General features: G+C 47.3%; 1 protein-coding gene across 1 annotated transcript; it reads left to right on the forward strand.

Moving 5' to 3' along the window:
• Window positions 1–9,321: 9,321 nt before the first annotated feature.
• Window positions 9,322–12,206, forward strand: HPCAL1 (hippocalcin like 1; the record flags this gene model as incomplete). Its single annotated transcript, XM_079550153.1, has 3 exons — window positions 9,322–9,699; window positions 10,897–11,002; window positions 12,109–12,206. 3 exons carry the CDS (start codon window positions 9,322–9,324, stop codon window positions 12,204–12,206), a joined length of 582 nt encoding a protein of 193 aa, XP_079406279.1.
• Window positions 12,207–13,491: the final 1,285 nt, after the last annotated feature.

Consider the following 13,491-nt stretch of genomic DNA (forward strand, 5'->3'; position numbering starts at 1 on the left):
CTGTTCCTTGCTGTGCTTTGTCTGACTTCAGCAGAACACAGCTGCTTCTCAGCTGAGTGCTCACAGTATTGCCTTAATATGAATTACTAGAGATAAGCTGGCAGCTTTATAGCAAATGTACGTTTACTGAGCACATTTTGTTGTCCATTGAACCCAGAACCTGGCAGATAATTGCTATGACAAATAGTTTGGGCTCCTTCACTCCTTTGTAAAAGAAAGGAGGAGCTGATCTCTTAATCTCTCTCAGTTTTGGAACAAGTGCAGTTTCGATGGCTATCTCGGCAGGTTGAAACCACAGACGTCTGTTCCAAGCCAGTGGGTAATTGCTTTGTGCAGGGCCATTCATGAACTAATTTTTTCCTCCAGGAAGCTGAAGTTTGTTTGTTCAATAGCATTTCAAAGTAGTGCCATTCCTTACCAGAGAGCATGTGTGCGCAGTTCTGCTCTTTCTGACCTGCCTATGTCTTTGGTTTTGTTTCTTGAGTATGATTTGGAATATATTTTCCCCACATTGCATCTTAATGTCTCTAGCCTGCTGTTTTCCAAACCTGTGGTTTCCTTCCTAGTCTCCCTCATTTTCCATTATTAAATCATCCAGCCCACTGCAAACTCCTGAGATGTAGATTTAAACAACTTAGCTGCAGCGCACATTTTCCTGTATTGGGCTTACAGGCAGACTGTGCTCCTCCAGTACACTGAGTGTGTTGAAAAACAGCAAGCAAGGCTTTCTTCACAAGAACTAATGCTCAAGGTAGAGAATACGGCAGGAAAGAAGTGCAGCAACTGAATAATTGCATTTAAAATGAGTAAATCACAGGGTCACAGAGGGGTTGAGGTTGGAGGAATCTTGGGTCCATCAGGCCCAGCCCTGCTCCAGCAGGGGCACCCAGAGCAGGGTGCCCAGCATCACGTCTGGGGGCTTCTGGAGAGCGCCAAGGAAGAGTGGTGCTGGGGCCCTGCCATTTCTTTCAATGGCAACCCTTTTGGTGTTCAGCAGCGCATTGGAGCAGTGCTATTTAAAGCTGTGGGCTGTAGGATATAGGAAGCACTTCCTCCACGTTGATCTCTATCCAAATTCTGCAGACGCTTTTGTCTGCTTCCTTGCAGTCCCCACCCTCCTTGGAGTCGCTCCAAAGCCCAGGGCAGTGCGCTATTGTTTGGCAGGGTCATCCTTAGCTGGGTCTCCTTTCCTTTTCCAAAACAAAGTACTGCTGCACCAAAATGCCCAAGACTGGAGGCATGGGCTGGAGAATCAGAAGAAATGTCCATCTGTCTGCTCTTGCCTTGCCACTCCTTGTGCAATTGGAGACACTGATGTTGCAGAGAGGAAGTACAAGGGCTGGCCTTCCTCAGAGAGCACCATGGATGTTTGCTGCTGCTTTTGTTGTAGCTGCGAATCTGTGGGGGATAGGGAGGTCTCCAGAACAGCTTTGTTCTGTCTTCTCTGCGATAGAGGGTTAAGAAGCTGAAGTAAAGTTTTCACAAGGACGCGAGCGCCTGAAATTCTTTTAAAGTATTGCCTATTCTTATGTGGCGCCAACTATTTCCAGCAGCTTTGAAGCTGGCTCCCCTGGCCGTGGAGGTTGTATGTTCCCTTTTCAATAAGCACAAAGTGTGCTTCATGGGCTCCAAGGCTAAGGGAAGTAGCCTTCTTCATGAATGCTGACAAGTGATGTCGGCACATGCTGGGAGAGCACACCACGCCAGAACCTTCCATTTAGCACCTTGTTCTCCATCAGTGTACCCCTCCTTTTAATCACCAGCACATCCTTTAAACACTTTTTTCCTGTTTCTCCATAGAGGAAAGAACTAAATGATAAATTATGGCATTGGTGTTGCGCAAATGGACCGCTGACGAAAAAGTCTTGTTGACATGGTTTCTCACATAGGATTCCTTCTCTCCACGCGGAAAAGTTGCTGCACATTTCTAGGAAAATAGTTGTGCCATCCTTAAGAAAGGGATGTTAAAAAAAAGTGGGAGCCTGGTTGTTAGCATGGATCTTGGTTTGTGAAAGATGAGAAACAGGTAAAATGTTGAGTTTTGTGGGATTTTCTGTTGCTCTGTTAGAAGTGGGGCTGCCCAGTGGTTGATACCAGGCACAGCCTGGAGTTTCTTCGGTGACAGGAATGATAAAGGAATAGAGAAAAGAGCAGCTGAGGACTGCGCCTGGACCCTCAGAGGTCAGCTGAGGGCAGTACCTTGGCACAGCCAGACCTAGAAGACCTTATCTGTCCGCAGCCTGGCACGGTAAAGCCTTACCGGTTACATTATTTTTCCTTCACTAAAACAAAGTTCATAAAGATAGCGCTATCTGAAAGTGAAATCTTAAGGTGGTGTCACAAGTGGGGCTTTTTCTCCCCCCCCAACAATATCCACCATCCACATAACCATTCAGAGCAGACCCCGTTTTCCTGTTTTTCCAGCCGAGCCCTTCACTGATGCGGCACTGAGATGACAGGGCCAGGCTGTGCCCCATGTGTAGTCTCAGGGGGAGGTCAGCTCTCCTCATTTCATGCCTGTTGGGGGCTTCCTGCCTCAAACCCAGCTCATCTCCTTCCTGTCACCGTACCCATTTAGGGAGGAAAATACACCCATTTGGCCACCACTGGCATCACTTAGAAATAAATTCAGTTAGATTTGATTTTCCGCTTGCCGTCTTTTGCAGCCTGCTGACAGATGCAACTCCAGGCAGCCCTCCCCGCAGCGATTGGGAAAGCACATTTGATGTGGGTATTGCTGAGATAGAGCCCCGGGGTGGAGGTTAATGAGAAAAGTGATGTCTGGGCTGGGGATGGCACGGTTTGCTCCTGAGATGATTTGCGTTCAAGTATTGAATGCCGCACAGAAATGCCAGAGGAGGGAATAGATTGTCCCACAGCTGCTCATTGTTCCCCTAAAAATGTCATCGTGCGCCTGGATGTGTCTGCAGCTGTCCTCTGCAATCTGGTTTCAGTACAAGGTGCTGAAGCTATGATCTCAAGGCACGAAAGTTGTGCTGACCCTGACCTGTTCATAAAGCTCCCAGCGTGGCACTGCCCTTTCCTGCAAGCTGGATGCTGCATACATGGCTTCCCTGTAAGGAGCAGTAACCTCTTACCTTCTGGCTCCTTGCTTATAAAAAATAAAATGAGATCTGACATTAGCACAGCCACCTGCACAAAGACTGAGCAATGCCCTCCTCCAGTGCAGAGCTTGGGCTCGTTTCCAGCACCACCATATTGGTGGGATGCTCTTCTCACACAGTTATTTTACAGAGCTGTTGTTTTACAGAGTTTTCTACACCTGTGCAGAAAGAAAAAACAGTGCAAAACACTCTGTTTGCTTATAGGTCTTCAATTTAGGCATTTGTTTCATTCAGCAAACAGGAAAATAAAGGTGTGAAGAAGTAATTAGATTACTATCATTAGTAGTTGCACTGAAGGGGAAAGGAAGCAGTGTTTTGAGGAGAATTTTGTTTGTGGTTTGATGAAATCTATTTTTGCAGGTGAATTAAGTGGTGGCTTCTGTCCTTTATTAAAATGGTGATACATAAAAACAAGCAGTGGTATAGAGAAGGTCTGTGTAGAAAGCTAGGTGAATAAAATAGAGATGTAGTTTTGTTCTGTTTGAGACTTTGGCAACAAAATATTGAGTAGCAGTAGAAATTGTTAGCAATAATTGTGTATTTGGTCAATGAAAATGTTAGTTGCAAACCATCTTCCTCTTTTCTTTCTCCCTTGGTGTCTCATTAAGCATCTAAACAAATGGCAGTTCAATTTTTGAGGTTGCTGGTTGGCGTACCTCCAAACCCACATTTTTGATCATCTTACTAAGCACACCTTTGTTAAGTAAGGCTTCCCTTCAGTTCCTCACCAGTCTTTGGAAACCATCCCAGCCCACCTCCCTGCCAGAGACAGCTCCTCTGGGATCCCCTGGTTCCTCAAAGCCCCCAGTCTCAGCGCCATACGTGCAGCTGGGAAAACAGTCATGTCAGATCTGTTTTTTTTTCCCACTTAGACGTTATTAGCTGTGGTAGCGGTCTCACAGAACAGCCTGTGAGGGCTGCTTATCGGCTGTCACTGTCTCTTCTCCAAGTGTCTTTGTCCCCAGACTCTTCATCTTCCCCGTGTGAATGGCGCTGGTGCTGTGGGCTCTGCTCAGGTGCAGTTGGCTGGCACTTGATGCTGCCACGTTTTGGTAATTCTTGTGATGCAGAAGAAATAATTCGGTTCAGTTTCCTTTTCCCCAAGGCTGTGATTATTCTTCAGAGAAGGCAGATATGTAAAAAGTGGGAAGATGGCATTTGTTGCTCAAATCAGTACATGTCTATCCTTTAGTGCAAGCAAACATGACTTTTAAGAAGTCAGTAGGCCACTGAACATCCTGTAACGCTTTAGGGACTTTGTGATGGTGGCTCAGCACACCAGAAGGGGAAAAGAGACCAGTGTGTTGCCGCTGTGTGACTATAGCTGGGCACTGCTCAGTTTTTTGTTCCTGAAATCTCAGATGTAATAAAACTGAATCACAGAACCACAGAGTGGTTGGGTTGGAAGGGACTTCAGGCTGCCCAGGGCCCACCCCACCCAGCCTTAAGTACCCACTGCTCTCTGGGCAGCTGTGCCAGGGCCTCACTGCCCTTTGAGCAAAGAACTTCCTCCTAACGTCCAACCTAAATCTGTGCTCCTTTAACCTAAAGCTGTTCCCCCTTGTCCTATCACTGTCAGACCATGTAAGAAGTCAGTCTCCCTCCTGCTTATAAGCTCCCTTTAGGTACTGGAAGGCCTCAGTGGGGTGCACCTGGAGCCTTTTCTTCAGGCTGAACCTGTGCTGCTTTCTGTCCTTTCCTTCCCTCTGCCCTTTGGGAAGCACACAGAGTTTCTGTGGTTTGCGCTCACGGAAGATTGTTTGGAATCACATATCACAATGGTACCTTGAATTAAAATGACATGAGTTTTTCCTCGTGCAACCCAACCTGCTTGGAAAAAAAGACCTTGTATACTAAGACATTGTGCTGACATGTTTTCCTTGCCTTGTAATATTGTGTAAACAAACCAAACATTTTTTTTAAGCCTTGCCAACCCTGCACAGTGTCCAGCAGCAGAATGAGGCTGCCTGCTTCTCCCTCGCTTTCATTAAAAAATAAGAAAAGGGCAAAGGGAGGAGATGAGGAACATCCACTCATGGTTTGCTTTTCCTGTCTCAAATGACAGGCTGCATCCCTGCCTGATCTGCTCCCACCCAAATTAACCTAATTTCCTAATTTGCTCAAAATATTTCTATGCTTTTCTTATTGCATTGGGAATATTTGCCCTTTACAGTAATAAGCTCTCCTCTCTGAGTTGGAAAACGTTGTAGAGAGCTCCCTGTGGAGCTGTCAGATTTTCTGGCCCTTGTGCAGGTCTCCAGTGCCCTGTTTTCCTCATTTGCAGCAGTTGGTACATTCAGGATGGGTTTGGGAAGGTTGGCAGGGCAATGGGGCAGGGGAAGCCCCACAGCCAAACTGTGCAGGGTGCAGGCTGGCAGCTTGCACCCCAAATGGCTCTCAGCTCTGTGCATCGATGCTCAGTGCCCGCAGACTAATTCATATCCTGAGTTAATCAGGAATACAGTCCTGAAGAAAGTGGCAAATAGGAGGAATCCAGAGCCCTCTAAGTGAATTTCTGAGGTTTCAGACATTGCGTTTGGCTCTATGAAATCAATGTGCCATCTTGGGGCATTCCCCTGACATTGCTCTTGGCAGTATTGGAGCAGTGTAATTCTGTCTTTCTTTGGAGAGCCGGGAATGGATGCTCAGCTACACCTGTTGGTTCCCAGCCATAGAATTGGGATTTTTATGATACTTTTCTGGTGCCTGAGTGCATGCTTATGGTGCAGCTTTCCCAGGAGTGTAGCCCTGGGGACATCTGCATCTTTCTGCATGGTGCTCAGTGTACACGCTGATATGATTCCCAGTTTTCTGCAGCAGAGATTGAGGCTGATATAGGTGGGAATCACTTCCTTCCAAGCACTTTTTTATTGAGCTCTTGAAAAAAGTTTAACTTAGAATCATAGAATCATGGAATCCCTAGAGTTGGAAGTGACTTCTGGTCCAACTCACCAGCTTGACAACAAGTTTCTGGTAAGCAGTATGAAATCAAAGCAGGGTTAATCCTTGAACATAAAGAAAAGAGCCCATTTCTTTATTTGTGTTGTTTGCTCTGGACTTGCTGGGTTTCGCTTGGCTCTTTCTCCATGCAGAAGAACCTGCAGCTCCTGCAGCCAGAGCTCGCATCCCTGCTCTGAAGGCTGCAGGGGTTACTTAGCATTAGGACTGAGTTTGTCCAACTGGTTCTGTTATTAACTGAGAGATGCGGAGAGGCTCCTTGTTGCTGTTAACTTTGTCACGAGGTGTCACTTTTGAGGATGAGGATGCTGCCATGCCATAGGAGTTCACACAAACCCGATATCTACAGCAGTGTACTTGTGTATCCTGTGACTTCTCTGGTGCAGCGTTCATTGCTGAGAATACTGCTATTAAACCATGTAAGAGAATCTGCTCTTCACTGCAAAGTCTATGATCTTCCCCAAGCCTGTGTAATTGGACATTTCTCCTTGCAGCCTAGGTCAGACCTGATGCCCATCTCCCAGAAAAGCATGCTCATTATGGGCCATCTTTACAGTCCTGGTTTGCAGCACTATTTGCTATGTGACCTTCCTGGGTGGAAGGGACCAAAGCTTTTATATGGGCTTCCTGCCCTTTTTTTACAAGGATCAAGCTGCAATAAAAGCCAACCTCAGATCCAGCTGGGTTTTTGAGGGGGTGGCTGTTGCTGAATTGCCCCCTGGAGCACATCTCCATTGCCCCATGAAGCACATCTCTGTGGCTGCCATCTGCACCTGGCTGCAGGAAATGGGATGCAGAGGCTGTGATGAAGGCACAGGCTGGCTGAGGTTGGTGAGGACCTCTGGACATCACCTCATCTCACCTCCCATCATAGTGCAGAGACATAGTTCTGAGAAGGGTGCCCAGCACCACAGCCAGGTCTTTTGGAGACCTCCAAGGAGGAGACCCCACAGCCTCTTTGGAACCTGTGCCAATCTTTGTCACCACTGCTGTAAAATAACATTTCCAAGCAGAGCCTCTCTTAACAAAATGCTCACAGTATCCCCGTGGGATAATTCTTTTGTCTCCTCTTCTGCACCCCAGGGCATCAGTGACAGATCCGATGCTTTGGCTGTTTTAATAGAAAGTCTTCCACCCCCGTGGGAGCCTTTCTTGCATTTTAGCTCACTTCAGAGCAGTGGAACAGCACTGGCTGCCTGCCTTACGCTGCTCCTTGGCTTCAGGCTCCCTTAGCCCCAGGGGCTCCATGCTGCAGGTCTGGGACCATTGTGAATCTCAGTTCTGTTCTGTGAGACAAGTGGTGCCAGTTTTCCCCCTGCAAAGCATGCGGCAGAGGTAATATAGAGTATTTATTGTGCGCACTGTGCACTTTCTCTGCTAAAGATTGCTGCTGTCTCACATTCAGGCATTTCAGGTCTTTCCCCCTTTTATTAATGCTATATCCATACTCAAGGAGTTTTGCACAAGGAAGTGCCTCTCTAAGGAGCCATTCCTCTTGCAGTCTTAACTGATGCCATGGGAGCCTCCCTTCAGGAGCTCAGGTCAAAGACAATGCAGTGAAAAAGCCAGCCTGGTCCTGGTGTAAGCAGCGCCCTCTCCCACCATGTCAGTGTGTACAGCCGGCCCTGAGGCAAGGGATTCAGATAGCACAGGCTCTTTAAAAGAACAACAACATGCAAACATCCCAACTACCCGCAGCCCTCATCACAGCACTGACCTGAGCATCCCGAGCCCCCTCCCTGCAGTATCCATTAGCAGCTATCCTCCAAGTGCTCTCGCAGCTAAATTGGCCAACGAGTGATCTGCTGAAAGCAATCGAATGAAATGTCAGTGGGGTGCCAGCAGCAGGGGGCTCCTACCATGATTAATGAGGTATTTAGGCATCGCATTTTGGAGGAGCTACCTGAAACACAATGCACGGCGAAGGTGGCTTTGAGATGTGCTTTAAAAAATTAATGCTAACATCGGTTGTTTAATTATTCTCCACAAATTGGTTATAACAGCGGCAGGGTTACATTTGGGTTGAGCACATTATGAAGCCTTTCAGAAAGCTCGTATGCAGAAAAGGGTTGTGTTTAGATCGCTGCACATTACTTTTCTGACATAAAATCCGAAAGAGGAGGAAGGGTTGAAACAACCTGTAATTTGATGAACGCAAGGATGACGGGGATATAAAGCTTTTGAGGCTGAGATTAAATGAGCATCCATCCAAAGAATAGAGTACATCTTACTGCTATCAGAAGTGTTGACTCCAACAACTAAGCTCCTGCTGTTGAGGGACCTCCCTTTGTAAGGGAAAAGGAAAGTAATGGCATTAAAGTTTCCAAGCCTCCTTTGGCCATCAAGTTCCAGCAAGCAGAGCCATGCAGAGACCTGCAGAAAGCTGCCATGCAGTGGGCAGAAGTAGAGTTTCATGCCTGAAACACAGCTTTTATGGTGAAGAGTTGTGCTGGTGATAGCAGAGCTTGCTGCATTGAGCTGGGTTCTGTCTCCAAGCATTCAGCCACAGGGCACGATGTGCATTTTGTACTTTGCTGAGACAACACACAAAATAAGTGGAATGCAAATAAAATCAGGTTAAATTCAGCTCTCTGCTGCTCAGCCCCTTATTCTTTTTGCTGACCTATAACATTTTTGCACGTTCTTATGCATCACTGGGATGTTTACCTCTGGGAATTGCTCAGCCCTGGTATATTTTGTGGTGTTGGTGTCTGCATGCCGTGCTGCTCAGCGTTTGTTCTTTTGGCTCTGGATAAGTGTGATGGGGATGCAAAGCAGGGCAATGGCACACTGCTTTGGTTATTGTGCACTGTTACACTTTTTGACAGAACAGAAGGTGGTTAACAACTTTTTGCCTGTGGTAGGGAATACTGAGCTTACAGAAGAAGCGGTTGAGTTGAACAGAACAGCCTACCTACCCAATCCCTGCCATGGGTTGGCTGCCCCCCATCAGCTCAGGATGCCCAGGGCCCATCCCACCCTGCAGAGATGAGGCACCCACAGCTCTCTGGGCAGCTGTGCCAGGGCCTCAACATCCTCTGTTTGGGCTCCTTCACTCCCATTGCTGTCCCTATACCAGTTCCAGCTCAATCATGGCAGTGGATCAGCATTTTTGGAGGGGTGGAGGTCAGGAATTGGACCTGGGCATCGCAAACTACTCTAGGGGAGTGTTAGCATATCACAGAGATAACACAGATGCTCTCTCATTGGCAGCAGCTGAGCCAGGCTCTGGGCAAGGATGGGGAAGCAGAACAGCAAGCTGCGCCCTGAAGTGCTGCAGGACCTGCGCGAGAACACCGAGTTCACGGACCATGAGCTGCAGGAGTGGTACAAGGGCTTCCTAAAAGATTGCCCAACAGGCCATTTGACTGTGGAGGAGTTTAAAAAAATCTACGCCAATTTTTTCCCTTACGGCGACGCATCGAAGTTCGCTGAGCACGTGTTCCGCACCTTCGACACCAACGGCGACGGGACCATCGACTTCAGGGAATTCATCATCGCGCTGAGCGTCACCTCGCGGGGCAAGCTGGAGCAGAAGCTCAAGTGGGCCTTCAGCATGTACGACCTGGATGGCAACGGGTACATCAGCCGCGGTGAAATGCTGGAAATAGTGCAGGTGAGCCACTGCCTCCGGCTTTACGTTTATTGCTGTGACTTCTAGACTTGAGGCTGGAGATGGTGTGTGGTGCTGGGACCCATCATAATTCTCAAGGGGTGGCTTGGGGCCATGGTGGGACTGATGAGGTGCAAATGAGCAAAGGTCCCGAGAGATGAATGCAGCTCTATGCAACGGGCCTACAGCCAAAGTCTTGCAGCACTCCCTAGAGATTCCTCAGTGGGGTTTTGATGGGGTCAGAAAGACCTAAATGCAAATTTTACTCTCCTAATTGACCTCAAGTTCAACACCATGGGCTCTGAAACTTCAAATCTGAGTCAACATGAGCTCAAAATTAGAAGACCATATCATATTCTCATCCCCTGAAGGCTGAGTCCCAGGTCAGTGGCATCCACCCTGATGGTGGGAAGCTCAGCATCCTGAAGCACGAGAAGGTACCTCTGAACATCGGGGAGCACTTCTTGCTGTGCGGGTGGCCAAGCACTGTAGCTGGTTGCCCAGAGAGGTGATGGAGCCTCCTCCTTGATTGATACTCAGAAACCACCCAGACTTAGAATAAAATCATCAGATTATCAGATTTCAAGACCATCGAGTCCAACCACCCACTTGACCTACCGAGTCCCATCACAGAGCCACAGTGCTGGGCGCACTGCTCTGGGTGTCCCTGAATGAGCAGGGGTGGGAGCAGATGGACCCAGAAGTCCTGCCCACCCAACCGCCCTGTGACCCTGTGGTTCAGCCCCTAACTGCATCCAAACAAGCATCACACTTGGTGTCCCCAGTGCGTTTCAACTGGGTAAAGAGGTCCACCTTTATGCACCTTCCTGCAAGTCTGAAAATGAATGTGAACGAGCAGCAGCCTCCCTCAGCCCCTTGCAGAAGGCAGATTTTCAGACTGGCGCTTCACTCCTCTATCCTGACTCAGACCTCCTTGTACATTTATCTCAACCCTGATTTTCTCTTAACCTCACCCAGTGGCGTGGGCGCTTCTTTGAAGTGCGAATGAAGACAGGAAAGAAAAATAATAAGAAGCTGCAGTCAGAAATTCCTATTTGTTTTGGTTTATAAAGTCCCTCATCTGCCTTCTGGGGTCAGCTGTCTTTTTATTGCTGCAGGCTTAAATTATTTTTCTCAGTCCTGAAGCTTTGCAGCTCGGGTCATGTTTTTCCTAAAGCTTTTTATTTTTTTAATACGCAGGCAATCTACAAAATGGTTTCATCAGTAATGAAAATGCCAGAAGATGAATCCACTCCAGAGAAGCGAACAGACAAGATCTTCAGACAGATGGACACAAACAATGACGGTACGATCCCCTTCATCCTGCCCAAGGGAGAGATGCTTGGTGGGAGTGTGGGTTTAGCTCTAGTGTTGAGGAGATCTATAACAATGTGGCTTTATGTCTAGAAAGGCTATTTTTTATTTCAGAGCATTTTAAGGCCGGGTTTTGGTGTCTGCTGCCACAGCCTCAGGGCACATTCCCAGTCCTGCTGTGTTTAACCCTTGACTTCAGCAAGAACATTGCTGGCAACTTCTCCTTTGCTCTTTGCTTTAAAGTACTGCAAGGAAAGGGAAACACTTACAAACTTCCTAATAGTCATGAGTGTTCTTTTTCAGACCAGCAAAAACTTTAGAAAACACTTTTTTGGGTGATATTAGCCTGAAGCTAGGATGGAAGCATGCCATGGCTTCTTAGTCTCTTGTGTTGCTTCACCTGGCTTGGGTGCTGCACCCAAATGGAGACCTTTCCCCATTCCTGCAATGGACTGAGAGCATCCTGAAGGGAACCAGTGCTCCCAACTGGTGACACCAGCACTGTGCGTCTGTGCCTCGTGGCCTATGGCAGCAGCCAGAAGCACAATGCCTGTGAGCAGCTTGGCCCATGAAATGGGTGTCCTTTGTGAATGGCTCATGCCTCAGTGTCTCAAATGGAAAAGCCCTGGGGGAGTGGGAGGGAGGTGAGGGGCTACAGAGACAGCAAGGCTGCGCTGCTCACCCCCGACTGTGCAAAGCAGAGATGTGGGGCATCAGGGTTAAAGCATCATAGCAATAGGAACATCATATTCGAGGCACAACCATAGTCAGTACCGAGCCCTGTGTTTGCGTTATTTGTGTAGCTCAGCTCCATGCAAACTGCTGATGACATTAGAACGGTTGATTTTTCTTTTGGCAGCGCTTTTTTAAGTAAGAAATGACAATTTTTATGCAGGATTGTTTTGCAGAAGAAAGATGCATCCAGGCTTAAGGGCTTGAGCAGGATTTGGCTGCCGTGCATCACGCTAAATTCCCCTAGATGCATTTGCGATAGATTAGATATATGTGCACTGCTTGTGAGAAGAGGGCTTTTATTAAGCTGCAGAGAGCGGCGGCGATGAATGACTTCTTTTCTGTTTTACATTTCCTCCCTTGAAGGCAAGCTGTCCCTGGAGGAGTTCATCAAAGGTGCCAAGAGCGATCCCTCCATCGTGCGGTTGTTACAGTGCGACCCCAGCAGCGCGAGCCAATTCTGATGAGAGCGGACAGTTTGCAAGGAGAATCTCAGCTTGTCTTACAAGCTTTGCTCGCAAATGGATGCCTTCTCAATCATTCCTCAACAGTTAGTGGATAAGATACCATTGCCAGATTGTGTGTGTCCGAGTGAAACAGCCCTCGCCCCTCACTAACACCAGTGCAGCTCTCCTTCGGCAGCTCCATTTCTGCTTTCCCGTAATGTTTTGATTCACTCTGCACGCCTAAGGGTTACTGAAAGGTGTTTACATGCAGATGCAAAGAGCTGAATCTCTGCTGGGGTGTCCCGTTCACTTCAGCTGCAGGGAAGGGGATGCCCCATAGGCTTGGGAGGATGCTAGGTAGGACTTTGGCCCAACGTAGCAGGTGGCAGGTAACTTATTTCGCTTCAGAAGTGACTATGTGAGAAAAAACATGTGGACTGAACAGAGTAGAAAGCTCAAATTAAAAATCAAAAACAAAGAAAAAAATAGTAAAAAACAAAACAAAAAACAAAAAAGCAGCTTTCCTGGGCATGGTTCCAGTTTTCTTTTTGAGGAAAATTGCTTGCACTTATCTAATGGTCTTTACTTTCTTTTAATATATATATAAATTATATATATATGGTGAAGTAAAATTTTAAATATGTAGGTCATCTATTTAAGGCATAAAATAGACTCCAGCTTTGTTTCTTCTAGTTGTCTGTGATTTGTTCCGATCTTGGAGATGATTGTTGGTTTGTTTTGGTTTTTTTTGTGGTATTTATGCATTAGCAAATTGCTGTTCCAAAAGAAATGCATGAGTAGCAGTTTGTGGGTAATTTCACTCTGTTTAATTCCCGAATGCAAATATTTGTTCATTTTTACTGTCGATCGTTCCGGCGTTACTGTATTAACGGGAGGCCCGAAAGGAGCAAATCCTCATTTTGTATTTCTCAGTGAAGTCCTACGTTCTGGTGGTCGCTGCGTCAAGTGGCTTCGAGTGACCTGAGGTGACGTGAGTCGCACCGCTGTCCTCCACCTCGCTGCACCTCTCCCCTTGCTGTCGATACGTTAATAGTCTCGTGCATTCCAGTGTTATTTAATATCTGCCTAATGCCAAGAAATATTCATTGAAATAAAAGACTACTTTTCTTGTCCATTCCTGTCTTCTTTTTACCCAAGTAAAAGGCTGGTGGATGTGGTGGAGTCACTTGCCTAAAGGTGCTGGAGAGCTGTGGGGATGGGGCACTGAGGGACGTGATGGGCATGGTGGGGGTGGGCTGGGTTGGACTTGATGATCTGAGTGGTCTCTTCCAACCTCAATGAC

This window comes from Tetrao urogallus (genome assembly GCF_951394365.1).
Source record: "Tetrao urogallus genome assembly, chromosome: 2".
In the NCBI taxonomy this organism is placed as follows: Eukaryota; Metazoa; Chordata; class Aves; order Galliformes; family Phasianidae; genus Tetrao; species Tetrao urogallus.